This window comes from Phymastichus coffea, unplaced genomic scaffold, assembly GCF_024137745.1.
Source record: "Phymastichus coffea isolate CEN01 unplaced genomic scaffold, Cenicafe_Pcof_1.1 PCOF00221, whole genome shotgun sequence".
Lineage (NCBI taxonomy): Eukaryota > Metazoa > Arthropoda > Insecta > Hymenoptera > Eulophidae > Phymastichus > Phymastichus coffea.
This window is the reverse complement of record NW_026707032.1, coordinates 61846-81478: the sequence shown is the minus strand read 5'-3', so window position 1 is coordinate 81478 and position 19633 is coordinate 61846. Positions and strand designations below refer to the sequence as shown.

The 19633-nt window shown below is 32.2% G+C and overlaps 2 protein-coding genes across 2 annotated transcripts; both read left to right on the top strand.

The window, feature by feature from the left end:
* The first annotated feature begins 726 nt into the window (after positions 1-726).
* On the top strand, positions 727-9674 carry LOC131674231 (uncharacterized). The gene is made up of 15 exons (XM_058952759.1): positions 727-757; positions 961-1227; positions 1387-1864; positions 1929-2028; positions 2292-2414; positions 2490-2766; positions 3783-4049; positions 4202-4612; positions 5002-5018; positions 5329-5446; positions 8008-8515; positions 8596-8695; positions 9106-9225; positions 9292-9447; positions 9612-9674. Exons 1-15 carry the CDS (start codon positions 727-729, stop codon positions 9672-9674), a joined length of 3036 nt encoding a protein of 1011 aa, XP_058808742.1.
* Positions 9675-12620: 2946 nt separating this feature from the next.
* On the top strand, positions 12621-18832 carry LOC131674230 (uncharacterized). The gene is made up of 13 exons (XM_058952757.1): positions 12621-12689; positions 12853-13119; positions 13229-13736; positions 13815-13914; positions 14101-14220; positions 14289-14444; positions 14985-15045; positions 16514-16780; positions 16886-17393; positions 17513-17612; positions 17772-17891; positions 17952-18107; positions 18743-18832. Exons 1-13 carry the CDS (start codon positions 12668-12670, stop codon positions 18830-18832), a joined length of 2475 nt encoding a protein of 824 aa, XP_058808740.1. The 5' UTR covers positions 12621-12667.
* Positions 18833-19633: the final 801 nt, after the last annotated feature.

Below are 19633 nucleotides of genomic sequence, written 5' to 3'. Positions count from 1 at the left end.
ATAAATCAATTTTAGCTTATATCTTGATAAGAGAGAAATATAGAGATTCTATTTTTTAACGTTCAATTTTGTTTTGTATAAGAATATGTAATAGCTTGAAGTCGAGCTTACGAAAACTGCAATGTATTGGCATTCCTTAAATATGACTGATAAATCCGGCATATTAATTTAACAATTTTCTTCATTTTTTAATGACTTGATATTCAAGAATCATACTTTGATATTTTTTCTGATACATATCATTGCAACCTCCATATGTATTAATAGCATCAATAGAAGATCTCTGAACTGTACTCCAAACAGTATCTAATAACGAGAATATACAGCAAATAAAGTAGACGTCTCGATCAATCAACAAAATTAGATACCTTACTACATTGAATAAAAAACACTGTCGAGCGGTCTAAGCGATAACAAGTATAAGAATTACTCCATGAATTATAGACCTAATGGAATTTTCAGTGCCAAAAATATCGGGTGCTCATCTCTAAGTTGTATTATTATTTTTTTAACAGCCACAAGCTCTCTTTATACGGTTTTTTGCTGATGTTTTATTTCGAGGAGCCATATGATCGTTCATAAATGTCGAACCTCAGAATGAGATCGCTCGGCAAAACAACAAGCTGTGAAGGATGTAATTAGACGTCTTTTATGTACGAGCAAAAACCTTGATGGTGGGGAGACAAATAGCTGTACAGGGACGTCCGTAGTACGTTGCTAACCGAAATGGGGATATTTTCAAGCTCGGATCAGTCAGGTATGCAAAACTTTAGTAAAAATTCGTCTAGCTTGAAAACTTTACTTTTTAATTTTATTTTATCAAATGCGAATATAAATTACACGCAAATAACGTGATTTTTGCGGATTGTCAACTTTAAGAAAAATACATTTTATGATTATACATTGTAACCGAAATAAAGATAATTGGTTAAAAGTTACCTGCACTCGAATTTCTTTTAGGTTTTGACGTAGCTGTCGGTCCATGTCGGGCTGTTCTACGTTTTCTTGGTGGTTGGCATGATCCAGTAAAGCCGCAAACGCCATTTACTGTGTTTTTGTTCATTTTGTCTACGTCCACTATGTTCATATTCTCGTGTCTCGTTCAAACAATTGAAGTTTTCAGAGGCTGGGGTGACTTGAATTATGTGATTGAAATACTTATCATCGATGACATTCCAATTTGCGTGGCAGTCATGAAATTCATCGTGTCCTTCTATAACAAAGACAGTGAGTTGAATTAGTAGATAGTCATTAACAGCTTTGCTTTATTTTTATCATTTGGAAAAACTTGTGAATACAAAATCTATAAGTTTTATTGTACGTGAAATCATAATCATTTTCACAATACTGGATGCTCTCGAAAGCTCACTAGATATTGTTTTAAAGTTTTGAAAAGATTAGTTATATTGATGGAGAAAGATTGGCAAAAAATGTACGCAGAAGCAGATTGGGAAATAATGTGGGAGACAGCTCGCTTCAGCCGAAAGCTGTCGTTGGTGTGCATTCTTTTGGCCGAAGGTACGATCACAGCACAATGTATGGTAGTACTGATGTTTAATGTGTACATCAAAGATGAGAATGATCGGCCTCTCTACATGCATTCTTACTTCCCATTTAATACTCAAATCAGTCCGAACTACGAATTTACTTGGTTCGGTCAGTTTATGTGTACCGTTTACGCGGCCAGTGCTTTTTCGTCGGTAGATGCATTCTTTGGTGTTCTTGTATTACACCTTTGTGGACAATTATCAGTGTTAAAGAGAAATTTGAAGGAGCTTGTAAATGACCCTAGGGAAAAGATGGATCCTGATGAGTTTACCAGAAAAATTGCGGCACTCGTTGATCGTCATGATCATTTGAATATGTAAGTGTAAATGATTATTGATGTTGAGAAAAAAATAGCGATTGGTTGAGGTTTATGCTTTTAGGTTCGCGAAAACTTTAGAGGATTCGTTCAACTTGATGTTTTTACCGCAAATGATTGGCACATCTCTTGCTATGTGTTTGCAAGGATATCAGTTGGTAGTGGTAATTGTCATCTTTGATAAATATACTTCTATGAAAAATCAACAACCTAAATCGAATGTTGATAATTAAATCCGATCAGGATCAATATATTTGCTATTGGTTATTAATACTTAACGACGTAGTTTACGAAAGAATTATAATCAGATAAAACAATTTTTTCTTTTATCTATTACTTTTTGTGAGGAAATAACTGTTTATTTTATTAATGATTTCATTAGAATATATTATTATTTTTTAATATTTAACAATTGTCTTCATTGTAGATATCCACTGCTTCTGAAGAAGGTTTGCCTTTATTGCAAATCTTTCACATGGTTTATTTCACCAGTTGTTTTTCGTTTAGTCTCTTTATCTACTGCTACGTGGCCGAGAGACTTCAGTTTGAAGTAATATTTTTACGAATCTCGTGTAACTGATATTTGCTACCTATTTATCTTGAATTCAACTTTTCATCGTTCTAGAGTACAGAAATCGACTATGCAGCGTATCAATGTGATTGGTATAATTGGTCTCCGAGGAATACACGACTTCTTCTATTATTAATGGGTCGAGCTCGTAAGCCTTTGGAAATTACAGCGGGGAAATTCTGTGTATTTTCATTGGGACTTTATTGCAGTGTAAGATTACCGAGTGAAAACCTTCTTTTATTGTTTGGAAACAAAATAATTTCTATTGCAGATTTTGAAAAAATGTGGAGGGTATATTTCAATGCTTTTGGCAGTCAGAAAACGCCTCGTACAAAATTAATTTAATCGTAAACTAACATTTGAAATTTCAATTCAAAATTAAATATTTTAATTTATATTTATTGTACTGTAATCTAATTAGTAATATCACATTAATATTTTTTATCCCATTTTAAGATTTTTAACCACGTAGGTAGATTATTACTATTTATTAAATGTTTTTTAAATTTATTCAATCATGAATCTCTTCATACGTAAAATGTATCGTAACATCTTGATAACTTGTAATAAATGACCTGCCTCGGTGATATTGAAGCACTATTCAAATACTATAGTAGCATTTATAGGAAAATCTTCAATCTTTTCCACAGAATGTATTAAATCGTTCTTTACGCGAAAAGAAAATATTACAAATTTATGACGTTTAATGATATTTCTACCACAATCCTCGGATGCACATAAATCTAAAATTTTATTTTTTTAACAACATTCAAATGAAATGTAAAAATTTACAAATAAACAACGCTTTGCTACGAGGCTAAGATATACAACTTACTTGATAGAACAACCAGCAATAAGCGGTTTCTCTACAATGACAATGTGCAAATGAATGCTTATGAATATTCTATTGGCAATTCAGGCTAAATAATCCGCTGATTAAGCATTGAACGTAAAGATAAGTGCGCGTATTTCATATTTAATTAGAAAACTTGTATCTTTGCGAATACTGTCCGGCAAATCGAGTATAAAATTATACTGTATAATTAATATAATTGTTCTCATTATGCATATATTATTATGTGGCATGTGTACGTTGGAAACTTACGTAGATACGCCGAAGTATCAAGATGGCAGAAAAAAGATCAGGTGAGATATTCATAGACAGCATGAGAAATTATAAGGAGCAAAAATTAGATGCTGTGATTTGGCATTTCCAGTATAATTTGTCTTAAAATACCTCATTGCAATGAATGCAAAGAAAAAATAAATGCGAAAATTATCTCTTAACAAATCAATATAATGCTGTGCTATGTGTTCGTAGTAATACGTATATATTTTAAAAATTAGGCTTTGACACGGCATTTGGAGTAACCCGTTGGGTTATGCAAATCCATGGAATCTGGCCGGGATTCAGTGCCTCGAAGATAAGAATATTACGCTATGCCTTTTTTCCATCGGCGTTCATGATTTTAGTTTTTATAAATATACCACAAACAGTATTGCTATTTCGACTGGATGGCAATTTAAGTGCAATTTTGAATGTTCTCACTCTTGCCAATGTTCCAATTGGCATTGCTCTAGCAAAGTTAATTGGCGTGAGCTTTAATCAAGAGGGTAAATAGCACATCTTCGTTCATATTATTTATACGTAGATCGATCATTATTTTTTTTTGTCAACTTGACATTACATTTTTAAATAAATAATAATTATTGTAATTTCAAATAACAACTAATAATATAAAGATTCTTATTATCAAACAAAACAGTGCTTCAACATCTAATAGTTTCAATTTCTAAGGACTGGGAAACAACAAAGAAGAAGTCCGAATTAGAGGTAATGTGGCAGAAAGCAAAAACAAGTCGATGTCTATCCATAGTTTCCATTATATTAGGCGAGGGTACGACTTTAGCATACACCATCCGAATGTTTTACGTTCTCTTTAATAATGAAGATCCAATTAAACCACTGTACATGCATGGTAGCTTCCCATACGATATTCAAAGTAATCCAAACTTCCACGTCACTTGGGTACTACAGATTATAGCAACTCTCATATCATCCGGAGTTTTTTCCGCTGTGGATGCTCTTTTCATCAGTTTCGTATTGCACCTGTGTGGACAGTTGACGAATTTGCGAGTAGCGTTTAGTAAAGTAGGAGAAAATGGACCTACTAACGGTCCGAAATTTGTAAAGTTAATGATAGTGCTGATTAGGAAACATCGCCGAATCAACGAGTGAAGTATATGAAGCCTTTCCTATTCTACGGAGCCAAACATTTATTACCATTTCTTTTCATAGATTTGCAGATATCATCGAATATAGTTTCAATATGATGTTTCTCTGCCAAGTAGGTTTATCGACGCTATTACTTTGTTTGCAAGGATATCTATTTGTGATAGTACGTTTGTTTATACTATATAAAATCTGAATGTTTACATAATTTTTCAATATGTTTTCAATGATAGACAATAACATCTGGACACATTGTTCTCGTGGAAATGATTTTTATGCTTTATTTCACTGTTTGTTTCACATTCAGTATTTTGATATACTGTTATATTGCAGAAATTCTACGTGAAGAGGTGAGTAATCTCAATATTTTTTACGTTTGAAAAAACTTAACGTTATGTTGTAGCTATCGAATAAATTTCGCATGTTTTCTAATATTTAGAACAGTTAGAGGGATATTTATCGATTTTTAACGAGAAAAAAAAAATTTAGTATTAAGATTCAGCTTATCATTTAAAAGAGTAACATAAGCTCGATCTTGAACTTTTTTTAACCTCTATAATCTTATTAATAACGAAAGAATATAATATTCAATAGCTTTAGCATTATTAATATCCTATTAGTAATAAAATATTATCATTAGATATTTCAATCTATTTACAGGTTGTAAAGTTAGGTATGGCAATTTTTTACTGCAAATTGTATAATTTACCTGCAAAAGAAGCTCGACTGCTGATTGTATCACTACTTAGGGTAAAAAAACCGCTGGAGATAACAGCTGGTAAACTATGTGTGTTTTCTTTGAATTTATTTTGTGTTGTAAGTACATTATAGTTGAAACATTTATTACCGAAGTTACTCCTTTTTATCTACGATATTTTTAATAGATTTTAAAAACTGCTGTTGGTTACATATCTATGCTTCTTGCAGTAAGAGATAAATTAGCCTGACAAAACACCTATATAAGTCTCTAGTAGACTAATAATCATAATGTTCCAAATATAAAATTTAAATTACAGTAAGTAATCATATTGGAAGAGATGATCTTAAGTGATGGAATAAAAGTTATGTATTCTATTATAATCTCAATCAATTGAAAAATTATCAAGGATACTATTATTTTTTTAATAATACAATTTAATTATATAATTAGGAATAATTTAATTAAGTTCACTTTTATAAGCATTAGAAGTTGATATTTATTCAATGTTTCTAATCACTACATCAGCACTGCCACTATATATAATTTTTGAATTATTGAAAACAAAACTTTATATCAGTTGGTACTATTCTCTAACGTACTACAACAGTGGCAAGATCGTCGTCGTACGTGTTTTACTTAATAATTGACGATAAATACTCATCCACGCAAATACTGACATTAGCATCTTGAAACAGTGTAATGGTCGTAATAGGTGCTTTTACAATATGAAGTTTTTAAAGAGATTTCGAATTAAGTATGTTTTAATGAGTTTTGGGTTGTAGACTATAGCACATAACATTCTGAAAACAGCTCTCCATTAACGCCGATAATAATTCACGAGCATTGTAGATCTTCAAAGCAACTGTGACAGTAATGGGGATATTGGAAATATAGCCAGTTATGCAACAGCTTCTATCGAATGCCCTGCCATGAATTTGAAAAACGGTAAATTATTTTTTCGTTTGTTGTTGATTGATATTCGCAATCAATACAAGGCTTCAAAGGTTTAATTAAGGAACTTAAATTACATAACTTAATTAATTAACTTGATTTAGTTTTGATTTATTACATGATAACACTTGAATCCTTAGGTATTATGATTAATAAAAGCATGATTTAAATAAGACTTTAATTTTCAACAATTTAGGTTTTGATCATGCAATCGGACCTTGCCGATGGCTAATGCGTGCCATGGGCATCTATCCAGATCCATTAGTAAAACGTGCAGGAATATATCGAGCCCACTTTTTGATAACAACAGTGATCATACTTATTTTTTGCAATATTTCACAATCCGTAACAGTAGCAAAAGTGTGGGGCGATCTAAACGAAGTCATTGAAGTTGTAACGGAGAATTCCGGCCGTACTCGTCTGAGTTGCTTGCGGCCGTCCGCACATATTATTTATTCGGGGATTCGGGAAGCAAAAGACGTTCCCACGACTGAATAACGCGTCGAGCATAAACACGTTAAGCGCACAGATTCGAAGTCGGGATGAGGAGTGATACGGCGGCGAATAAACACAACAGCGGATTAACACTAATCCTTTAATCGTCAACAATGAGTTACAATACAGCGATCTCGCGCTTATACACTACGAACGGCACAACAATGAATCCGAACGCGAAAGGTGAATCGGCGGCTGATCAGCCTGCCGATTCCCTTTATAAATTAGACCGTTACAATAATGCCCGACAAAATACTTTTCGGTGATAGGCCATTAACGGGTAGCCAGCAGGTCTGCTGTGCTACCAACCACAGACCGACGCCCGAACATGCAAGAGAGAGAGATAAGAGGAAAATACGGCACCGACCTCGACCTTCAGTCTCTCCGACGGCTGGAGCGCTCTGCACTGTGACGTCACTGGTGTGCTCCCGGCCGTATCGCTGGTACATTTGTTGTCGTCGCTATCTGTCCTCTAGCTCGCCCTCTTGCTCGCTCCGCAATATTGCTGCCTCGATCTCAACCCGCTCGCTGTTGTGGCACGTCACGTTCCTCGCGCGCTCGCCCGCGCACCTCGCCGGTTACCCGCACGCACCGGTGCCGGGTATCTTGTGGGACACGGCTGGGCGCGACCCAGCCTCACGCTCTATCACTCGTCCGCGCACCGGGCGTGTCTCCGGAATGAACAAGACGTCGGCGAGGTCGCGAGGCCAACTCGGAAAAACCGCGACCTTTCGGTTTATCCGCGCGCGCGACTTTCTCCGCTCAATGCCTAGCAGAGACTCTCCAATTTTTCCGCGGCGAATCGGCAATTCGAGCGCTCTCTCACTCTCTCTCTCTCTCTCTCTCTCTTTCTCTCTTCTTCTGCGCCATCTGCGTCGCTCCAGCAGTCAGCTCAGCCCGTGTTCAGCACCTCGCAAACAAAAGGTCCAAGCATGAGCGTGTGTGCCAAACGTACACACTCTCAGCCTGGCGCGGCGCACGGATATTTGCGAGAGCTAAACGGACGAGATCGGCCTAGCCGAGATTCTCCGTCACAAAGTATTGACAACAATGGACATGCCGATCGGAATGGCTCTCTTCAAATTTTTAGGCTTGCGCTACAATGGTTATGGTGTGTATCATTCTTCATCATTTGATTTGAGCTTGTTCTGTTAATGTCAATTTGAATAACGAATCTTTTCATTTAAAAAAAGTTTTGCGCCCACTTATCTTAACGATGCTCAACGATTGGAAATCGCCGAAGACCAAAGAACAACTCCAAATAATGTGGAGAAATGCCAAAATTAGTCGACTCATGTCCATTACCATAATTTCCTTAGCTGAAGGGACTTGCGTTACGTATTGTATAGCGACGATTCTCTACACTCGTAGTGAAAATAAGAAACACGCTCTGTTGGAAGAAAACGCGACTCATTTATTGCGAAAGAATTTCTTCAAGGCGGAATTTTTCTACGACACGCAAAAAACTCCTCAGTACGAGATCACTTGGTTTTTCCAATGTGTTTCCATGTTTTTAGCTGCTTCGGCTTTCTCGTCTACCGATGCTTTATTTGGCACTCTTGTATTGCATCTCTGTTCACGGCTTAACGTGCTGAGGGATAATATTAAACATTTATCGTTGTCTTTGACTGAAAAATGGGATGGCGATTCTTATAATCAAATTCTTTCTAACATCATTCGAGAGCACATATTTCTTGAGAGGTTAATCTTCTTTCTTGATCGAGTGGTTTCCAGATACAATTATATCGCTTGATAAATGTTATGCATATAATAATTTACAGATATGCTAAAAGCATTGAAGATGCTTTCAACATCATATTTCTTGTACAAATGATAGTCTGTTCTGTAGTGATTTGTCTCCAAGGTTATGAAATTGTTATGGTGAGTACAATAATATCAATCTGATACTATCTACTGGTTACTTGAATATTGTTAATTTTATTTATTCAGTTGAATACATTGATTATCTATTCTCTATTATTCGTAAATTTAAAAATCGGATATATTTTCGCATAAGACTATCATTCTTGCACTATGTATGCACTGATTTATGCCGAAATGATTTCATTTTCAACATTTCTTTTTATTCATGACTTACATTGAATTCAACACAGTGCAACTTTTGTACCATGGGTCGATGTAGTCCTGTGAGTAAATTTTAAATAGAAACATTAAAATCTGCTGTATCTCATTATGGCAAAAATCCTTACAAACTGACAAGTATTGTTTTCATAAATACTACTTGTATTTACATAACATTTCTGCCTTTCATGAAATATGATACTTTACAGATTTCAACTAAAGGCGTCGGTCTTTCAGTTTTCGAACTTATTTACATGACGTATTTTATACTATGCTTTATGTTTAGCTTATTTGTATACTGTTTTGTATGTGAAGTTTTACGCAAAGCAGTAAGCATTCAATATTGAATAAATGCTAAGTTAACTTGAGAATGTTCTAATCAAATACTTTCACAGTGCATGGATATTGGAGATGCTGCTTACGAAATAGATTGGTATACCTTTCCTGTGAAAAATGCAATGCCTCTGATGATGATTATATTGAGAGCCAAGAAGCCATTTCAAATAACTGCAGGAAAATTTGTAGATTTTTGTTTGGAATTATATTGTAGTGTTAGTATCATATAACTCGAATTGTTTTCTCCTTACTTAAATACAAAAAAAGTCTCGAGTTTTTCTAACATTCTGTGGATAACGATGCATGCATACTTTCATGCGTTGTCTTATTCACTAACTTTCGCGCAATTAATTACCTATTTACTCATTTATTTTTATAGATATTGAAGACGTCGGGTGGGTATTTGTCAATGCTACTGGCAGTAAAAGATAGGATCGACTGAATAATGATATTGATTGAAATATTATTATGATATTAAGGATAAGTATAAATATGTTTGCAATGATCGCAAGATAAAAATACGATAAATATTATGAACCATAATTTACAAAGTTATAGTAAGCTTCAGCGCACTGTATTTATTTCTTTATCTTCATACTAATAAATATGGGATAATAAAAATGTATACAAGTTGTACACATGTTCATAAAAAATATAATAATATAAATCAAGAAATAAGCAGGAACCAAGGCAGAACGAGCAAAATGAGGATCGTGTTGGAGATAATAAAATCAATCCTCCCATACAATAAAGGTGGATAAGACAATGTACTGTAAATTGTCTATTTCTAATATATCTACAAATACAAATTATCTATGATTTGATGATCTATTAGCTGGGAGATTGACCTATCTCAAGTGAGATAAGGTGATAAGTTATGTATAAAAGTCTGCAGTTAGAAATTCTCTTAAATAGTTTTAGGTAAACGACTTGATTGCTATATATCGAAATATAATTGTGAAACTTCAGCTATTATATGCAATAAAAAATCTTTAATTTTCATTGTACAATAGAAGTCTTGATATTGCGATTGGATCTTGCCAATGGCTGATAATTTTTTAAGGCATTTATCTACATGACCGGCCATCTAGACCCATTATCAGTCAAACGTAGATAGATGCCTCTTATCCATTCATCCTTTTACTGATAAATACATCGATTGTCTTCTTTATCTGAATTATTTTACAATTAATATGATGGATGAATATTATTATTTTAACGAATACAAAATTTTCAAATGGGATAATGGTGACTCTTAGTATATGATTATTTCTCGTGTCATCCAAGAACAAATACTCCTTAAAAGATAATATGTTTCAAATGCCATTTTTCTTGTGCAAATCATAGTCAATGGTTATTTGCCTTTGAAATTATGAAATTATTATGGTAATTGTAGAAATATTCATTAAAATTTGTTTTGTTGTCGAAAAAATCTATTGTTTGTTCTTTCTTAAATGCAGATCAAGGCTCTTTCTCTTTCATGTCACTTAAACATTTTATTGAAAATTTACAATAAAAATTTCTTTTTATAAATTAATTATACAAAGAAATATGTATATAGCGAAAAAACATTAACGAACATTTTCTTAGCATGACATTTATTTTGTACATTATTAACCAATGGAGTGAAAGTATTTGCAAGTCCATAACACGTGTAAATTGACATGCGAGACGAAGCCAAGGTATAAAATACGTGCTAGGGGCTTGCCATTTTCACTCCCGTGGCAAAAAAATTATATACTATTCTTTTATCTACAGCGCGTTAGATGCGTATTGTGAAACCTGATACCCGGGTTTCAAGACATACTTTGTGCGCAGTAAGGATAAAGAAATATTTTTGGTGTATAAAGAAATATAATTTTAGATTTCAACCCAATAAACTACATAATGATTTCATAATTCTCATACAGTTTGACTTTTTGTAAATATCTAAATCATCCATTCTATCACGACCAAATTGAATACCTGTTATGTAGTGCAACATTCTTTTAAGGATACTATCTAACGACAATAAAACGTGCACTACTCGAAGAATTTTCCTGGAACTATTACTTATAAGATATAATAATTTATATAAATACCTTGTACTTGTTAATGAATATTGAATTCTTTATAGTTTCCAACTAAAGACACCAAATTTACACTTTTTAAAATTATTTATATACCGTTCTTTTTGTATTATAATTTTTGTTCAGCTCATTTATATACTGTTTCATATCTTAATTATTGCGTAATGAAGTCAGCATTGAAAATTATAAATTTTAATTCAATTTTCGATAATGTCTACCTAATACTTCTTCACTGTATGAAGTTTGAAGACGCAGCTTATAAAATAATTGACGGATAAAATTTTCCTGTATTCTAGAAAAACCTCTATGTTAATTACGTTAGAGCACAGAAGCCATTTCAAATCGCTGATAGAAAATTAGCAGAATTTTCTTTACGATTGTATCGCGGTGTTTATGTAATTAAAGAAGGGTTTTTTTTTCTTATAGAGTATAATAATTCTGAATTTTTATCCAATTTTCTATCGTGAACATGCGTATTATTTTGTTTGTGGCCGTGCGTGTTAGCAGATATGAAAATTGAGTAATTATCTGTTTATGCTGCAGGATGTCGAAGACAGACTGGAATAAATAAAACATTGCTATGAACTAGACAATATAAATAGTGATGTATAATGTGGTGTACAACTATCAATAAATAAAAGCTAGTATAGTGTGAATAAGTTCGGTATTTGCGTGTCTAAACTTGATCTAATTATATTTCTAGTAAATTCTATCATCCGATGCACTCATAAATTATTTTATTGTACAAAACGGAATAAAAAAGTACAATATTTAATGATTTATTATGAATATTGCTATGGCCTGGACGAAAATTTCCAACTATTACTCAAAATTTCAAATTTATAATATAAAAATATTAACTATTTATCATAATTTTTAATAGTTATTCTATTCTTGCATGATCTAAGGTCAAACTGAATGCAACTCAATGGACTTCTATCATTCTTAAAAAGAAATAATAATCGATACAAGTATTTAACTCTTATTATGCTGCTTTATCTTTACCTGAATAATGTGCTCGAACTAAAGTAGCTCTTCTACGTACTTCGTTACCAAAGATTATGAATTAAGTAATCGATAACGAGATGGGCAATGCTGAAGAGCGCTCGTTGCAGCTAATTATTGATGGCACATTATAGCGATGAAACCATACACTGAAATTTCTTTGAAAAGTATGTGCGATGATGGAGGATACTGAAGAAATAATCCAAAACTCCATGAATTAAGAACGTTGTAATGAGTTCTAAGTAATCTACAGGTTACGTTAATGCGTCTCTATAACACTGGAAAAAGAAAGGAGCTGTTGCAACTGTGGCGAGAATATCTGAACAACAGTTAGTTGTTTATTAGCTTTTATATCGAAATTATGGCAAAGAGTTTCGCAAACGGTAAAACGTATTTTCTTATATTATAGACAAATTTAAATTCTCCGAAATTTCACTTAGTTAGAAAACTTTAAATTTAGCCTTGCTTTTACTCTGCAATTATCGTACTATACAAAATCAACATATGTAGTTTTTGGAATTAATTAAATTTTGAATAAAAAGATAGGTTTTGATGTTGAAATGGGACCGTCCCGAAGAGTTATGAGATTTCTTGGCATTTATCCGGATCCAAATAAAAAGTATAACTTGGCATCTCGCTTGCACTTTCTGATACCGGCATTTGTTATGCTTTACTTTTGTAATGTACCACAATCACTGAAAGTAATTGAAGTTTGGGGCGACCTAAATGCAGTCCTTGATGTGTTAACTGGATCCGATATTCCCATTGGAGTTTCATGCTTTAAACTACTAAGTTTGCGTTATAACGTTGATGGTGAGTATTTATTGATCATTATAAAATTATTTTAACTATTCTTAAATGTGTATCACATCAATGCCAATTCTAATTACCATGGTAAAATGTGAGTTTGAAAAATGTCAAGTGTTGAGCCGTCTAACATCATCAATGTCTGATGACTGGAAGTCATCAAAAACTAAAGAAGAGCTTGAAGCAATGTGGAAACGTGCTAAACTTGGTCGACTAATGTCCATCATTCAAATCTCATTGTCTGGAGCAACGATCAGCGCATATTTTATAGGCGCTCTTTTTGTATTTATCAGCGAGCAAAAGCAATACTATAAATTCGACAATAACAAAACAGATAAAATCAGAACACTGTACCTGAAATCGGTCTTTTTGTATGACGTGTCAAGAAGTCCTATGTTTGAGATAACGTGGATTCTGCAGGTTTTTTCAGCGTTATTCGCTGCAACATCTTTTTCGTCAGTTGACGCCTTTTTTGGTGTTCTTGTATTGCATCTATGCGGACAACTTCGTAATTTACAGGAAGATATGAAGCGATTATCATTGGCTCCCACGAATAGTTCAATCAGGCAATGTTACTCGGTAATTCTATCCCGTATTGTTCAAAGATATGAATATCTTGAAAGGTTAATATTCTATTTGAATTAGTATTCTCATTTTTATTCAATCAATTAATACTGAAATCTCTTCAATTATATTGGCAGCTTCGCAAAAGATATTGAAGATACATTCAACGCTACGTTTCTTGTGCAAATGATAGTTTCATCAGTGGTGCTTTGTCTTCAAGGTTATCAACTTGTTATGGTAAGAAAATTTAATTTGTACTGGAATTGTGCATATTACTATTATTAATTATTATTTTTATTGAAATAAAATTATTTTCTAACGAAATTAGATGGAAGTAATATATTTTATTAATTATAATATGATTAATTAGTGATAAGAAATTAATTTTTATTTTATTTTGGGTTTGAATTTATTGTTTCAAAGTTGACAAGTACAGAAGATGGAATTCCATTTATAGATCTTATGTTTATGATATGGTTTACACTTCTATTTCTGTTCAGCTTATTTATATACTGTTACGTTTCTGAAGTTTTGCGAAAAGAGGTAACAATTGAATTTGTATAATTTATGTAGTATAGTAATGAAGTATTTCAGTAAATATAATGTTTCAGAGTACGAGAGTTGCAGACGCGGCCTATGAAATTGACTGGTATAACCTTCCTGTGGCAAAATCGAAGCCTCTGATAATGATTATGTTGAAAGCGAGACAACCATTTAAAATTACTGCTGGAAAATTTGCAGATATTTCTTTGGAATTATATTGCAGTGTTAGTATTATGCAACACAACTATTGCAAAATTAATAAAATATACGTATATCAACGTATTAAAATACGTTGATTAGAGAAGTAATATCATGCATTTTGTAAACTTCAATATGCAAATCTGAGGTCTTGAAAGCCCTCACTTATTATTTTTGGAAAAGTGATAAAACATATATTCGTTGGTTACTATGCAATATGTCGATGTTAATTGTAAGAGAAATTTTCTAATGCAAAACAATCAGTCTAATTAGAAAAATGTTACAGATTCTTAAAATGGAAATGGGGATCTACTTTTAGATAATAATACTTTATATTAAATCGATGAAATTGAGATTTATCTAATAATCGGTGCTAGCTTGATAAGGATTTGCATTTTGTATTTATCCATAAACAAAAAACTCACATGAGCTCATGCTATTGGTAACATACTTATATGGAATCTGACTTTAAATATTTGAAAAAAAAAAAAAAGAAACTCTTTACTATAAACTATTTAATTTATTTTATTTTTGGTCCGCACAACATTCAGATATTATTTTTACAGATATTGAAAACATCAGCAAGCTATCTGTCGATGTTACTTGCCGTACGAGATAGATTATCCAGTGAATGAAAGTTTCGCCAAATCTATGTTAATATTTATGAAAGTAGTGTAATATAAAAATAATAGATAATACAGTATAAACATGCGATTAGTTATCGATAGAATTCATTTTACTTTCCTCTTTATCTGAAATTCAAATAGATATAAACATTTTTCAAAACGTTGTAGAAAACTAATAGCTATTCATAAATTATGACAAATCTATTATTCACAATTTGTAAATTAGCCCTAATACTTGGTACTTTGCCACAGTAATCAATTCATTATAATGGAAATACTGTAAAAAATTCCAATTGAACTTCTATAATAACTTCAGTTAATCACTTATTATAACTTTAGGTGATGAATCCATCCTTATAAAAATTATGGCAATATTACATGCGTATTTAATGTAATATTAGAAAAATATTTAGAAATATTTCAAAAATTTGAACTACAAAAATAATTTTAATAACCACATTCGGCAGAGAGAAATGTATCATTCATTTGAGAGTCAGTGTTTCCTTTAACGAAAAGATTCGCGTAAAGACGCAATATTGTTAATTAACTATTTTTGTTTAAACTTTTACAAAATGCACACTTTATCTAAATTGTTTTCGAAGAAATCAAATCGAAACTATGTGAATTTTTTAATACTCTTTTATCTTTTTATTTTTTTCTGATCTTTTCCACTTATACTATTCTTAACTGAAGGAACTAAAGGTACTTGCTAATGTACATGAACGCCATCATTACAGTTTTCTATCTTCAGTGTGTGTGTGTGTGTGTGTGTGTGTGTGTGTGTGTGTGTGTGTGTGTGTGTGTGTGTGTGTGTGTGTGTGTGTGTGTGTGTGTGTGTGTGTGTGTGTGTGTGTGTGTGTGTGTGTGTTATCTTACGTGTTGGTCGATGCATATAGAATCGGAAGAAAATATCCAAGCGGTATTTCGTTTCAATGTACTCATAAATGAAGTAAACGATAATGAGATGTCCACTGTTGAAGTGCGCATGTTTGAGTTAATTATTGACGACAAATGGTAGTAATGAAAATGTGTACTGCGGTTACCGGGAAAAACGTCCACAATCACAAGACCCTTCGAAAATGATCAATTTTGCAAAGAAGCCATACATTAAGTACATTATAATGAGTCTTAATTAGACTAGCAGCTAAGCGAATGTGTTTGAAGCAGCTATTCAAACTCAACAATAATGCACTAGCAGTATAGATCTTTAACATAGCTGTAAAAATGGTGAGGCATTGAAAAAAAATAGTTAGTTTGACAGTTGCTTTAATAAAAATCACATCATGAAAGCCAGCGGTAAATTAAAACCTTTAACAGTATAGTATCAAAATTATTATGTTTAAAGTCAATGTGTATTTCTTATCAATCTTTTAACATTAATAGCGTAGTTTCAAGTTTACATTACAAATATATAATTCACAAATCGAAATATTCTGTTATGTGATTCTTTTCTCGTTAAAATATCTTAGGCTTTGATATTGAAATTGGACCTTCTCGAGGAATTCTGCGATTTCTCGGTATTTATCCAGATCCAAAACGAAAACGCGATTGGATTTCCCACAGCTACTTCCTAATACCAACTCTAGTTATGTTTTGCTTTTGCAACATTCCACAATCGGTGACAGTAATTAAAGTTTGGGGTGATCTAAATTCCGTTCTAGACGTCTTGACTACATCTGATATTCCAATTGGAATTGCACTTTTTAAATTATTAGGTTTACGTTACAACATTGATAGTAAGTATCTTTCTATTACGTTTTTAATTATCAAAATATAAAATACATAACACATGTGTTTATTTTGAATGAACGACACAACAAAACTTAAACACTGTGTTGCAGTGTTAAGTCAACTTGTCTTATCGATGTCTAATGATTGGAAATCATTGAAAACAAAAGAAGAGCTTCATATTATGTGGAAAAATGCCAGACTTGGTCGACTAATATCAATCATCATAATTTCTTTGGCAGAAGGGACTATCATCGCCCAGTTTGCAATGGTTGTTTACTTCAGTTACAGTGAGTACAAGTGGCAGACTGTACCAGAAAACAATGTGACGGAAAGGTTCAGACCGCTTTATTTGAAAGCTGATTTCTTCTATGACGTACAGAGTAGTCCACATTTTGAGATAATATGGATATTTCAATGTTTTTCAACTATTTTTGCGGCTTCATCATTTTCTGCTGTTGATGCTTTTTTTGCTGTTCTTGTGCTACACCTTTGTGGGCAATTAAACAATTTGAGAGAAAACCAAAAAAGTTTATCTTTATTATCGGTTAACGTCAGAAATGAAGAATCTTATTCGGCAAGTCTTTCTCGTATCATAGAAAGGCATCAGTATCTTGATAGGTGAATATCCGCATAATTCTATAGTGCATTGCGCCACAGATTATATCATATACTATGTCAATCAATAGTTATCATAACTATAATTAATAAAGAAATTCTATTAACAATGTAACATTTAGATTTGCTAAAAGTATTGAAAATGCTTTTAACGTTATGTTCCTTGTACAAATGATGGCCTCTTCAATGGTACTTTGTCTGCAGGGTTATCAGCTCGTTATGGTGAGTACATAAATAAAAATAAATAAACAGATAATTTCACTTTTTTAATTTTATAAACAATTGATGATTGCGTATATAAAATTAAATTGCATTATGTGTTTTATTGACGAATTCGATAAGTACATTGCAGTTTCTATGAATGAATTGTCTGTTCTGCAGATAACAACTACTGGAAATGACATACCTCTGTTCGAACTTATTTTCATGATTTATTTCACTTTATGTTTCATGTTCAGTTTATTTGTTTACTGTTATGTAGCTGAGGTTTTACGAAATGAGGTAAAAAATGTATTTAAAGTTATATTATTAGTCACTAAATATTTCACTGAACCACTGTAGAGTATGGAAGTCTGGAATGCTGCTTATCACAGTGATTGGTACAATCTTCCGGCATCTAAGGCAAAGCTTCTGATGATCATTATTCTGAGAGCAAAGCAGCCATTTCAAATCACGGCTGGAAAAGTTACTAATTTTTCTTTGGAGTTGTATTGCAAAGTAAGTGTATTTAAATTGGTGTTTTTTAATTTATACTTAAAGGCAGTTCTATGGTTTGTTCTGTAAATTGTATATACATCTGTTCAAAAAGCTGTAGCTTGCATATATCTTCCGTTTCTATTTGTATGTAAGTTTCACGTAAATATTGAATGTTTTTAACAATGATTTAACACAGCAATTATATATGAATGCTCTTATTCTAAAAAGAATTCGTCAAAAAATAAGTAAACGCTAATGATATTTAAAAATCTTTTTTTTCTGAGACTTCTGACATATTTTATTACTATTTATGGATATTCTAACAAAACTATATTATGTATAATACGTATATTTTTCAAGTCATTAACAATTTGAATTAACTTTGCTTTTTCCCTGGAATTTAATAGATATTTGCTTTTTCTATACGCTAAATTATTGCTGAATTGGCATAGATAATACAATATTAATAATAACTTCAGAGTATTATTAGTTGATGTGGTAAATCACTAATAAAGTAAAATTTACAAAAAAAATTGTAAATCTAGGTAGTGTTATTCACAGTTTTTTAATATTCTTAATAGCTTTGTGCTTTCGTTGATACGATTTTATTGTTTTCAATATGATAAGAAATAATTTTTCTATTTTTATTATTACAGATATTAAAGTCATCAGGGGGCTATCTGTCAATGTTACTTGCTATGAAAGATAGACTATATAATTTGGATGAAATAAATAACGAGGATTAATAAAATTATAAAATATGAGTGTTTTTGACGTTATAAAACAATTATACACAAAATACGTAACCAATATTTTCTTTTGAGGACAATGATAAAATCCTTTTATTTTCTTAGAAAATTTTTACAATAGTCATATAAACTGTTTAAGAATAGTATATATGCGGCATCAATGACTTACAGATTTTATAACGATAAAATTTAATTTTCAATTGATCATCTTTCGGTCGTTTGTTCAATTCACATAGTTTTGATCTTCTTTTTCTTTTCATTCGATTCAATTGATTAGAAACGTTTACGTTCGTAGCGCTATTTTACGTGTTAATAAAATTATTATGGAATCAATTATTTTAGACAAATTATTAGGAAACATTAATCAAATTTCCTGAATACCGAGCGAATAATACAGTAGTTGAGCATCGATTAAAGTAAATAAATCGTAAATTATATTTTTTAGATTAATCCACAAATTTTTGCAAATATAAATTACAAGCTATTTAATCCAAGAGGTTTTTTTTTAAATAAAACTCAGTAATTCAAAATATTCAAGTTTTATTTTGTTTTATGCAGTAGATTACTTCAAAATTCATTTTTATCAGTTACTACATCTATAGCTTGTGACGGTAATCGTCAAGTTAGCGCTAATCATTTAACCTTATTGTTGTCCGTGAGGGCAGCACCTCCCAGGGGGGACAAAAACATGTAACGAAGGAATTCGGCACGCGAGCAGACGGAACGCGCGCGACAAGATTCGAACGAGTGAAGCATCAACCTTTGTTGTGTCCGCCCGTTTCGCTATCGTATCGCCGC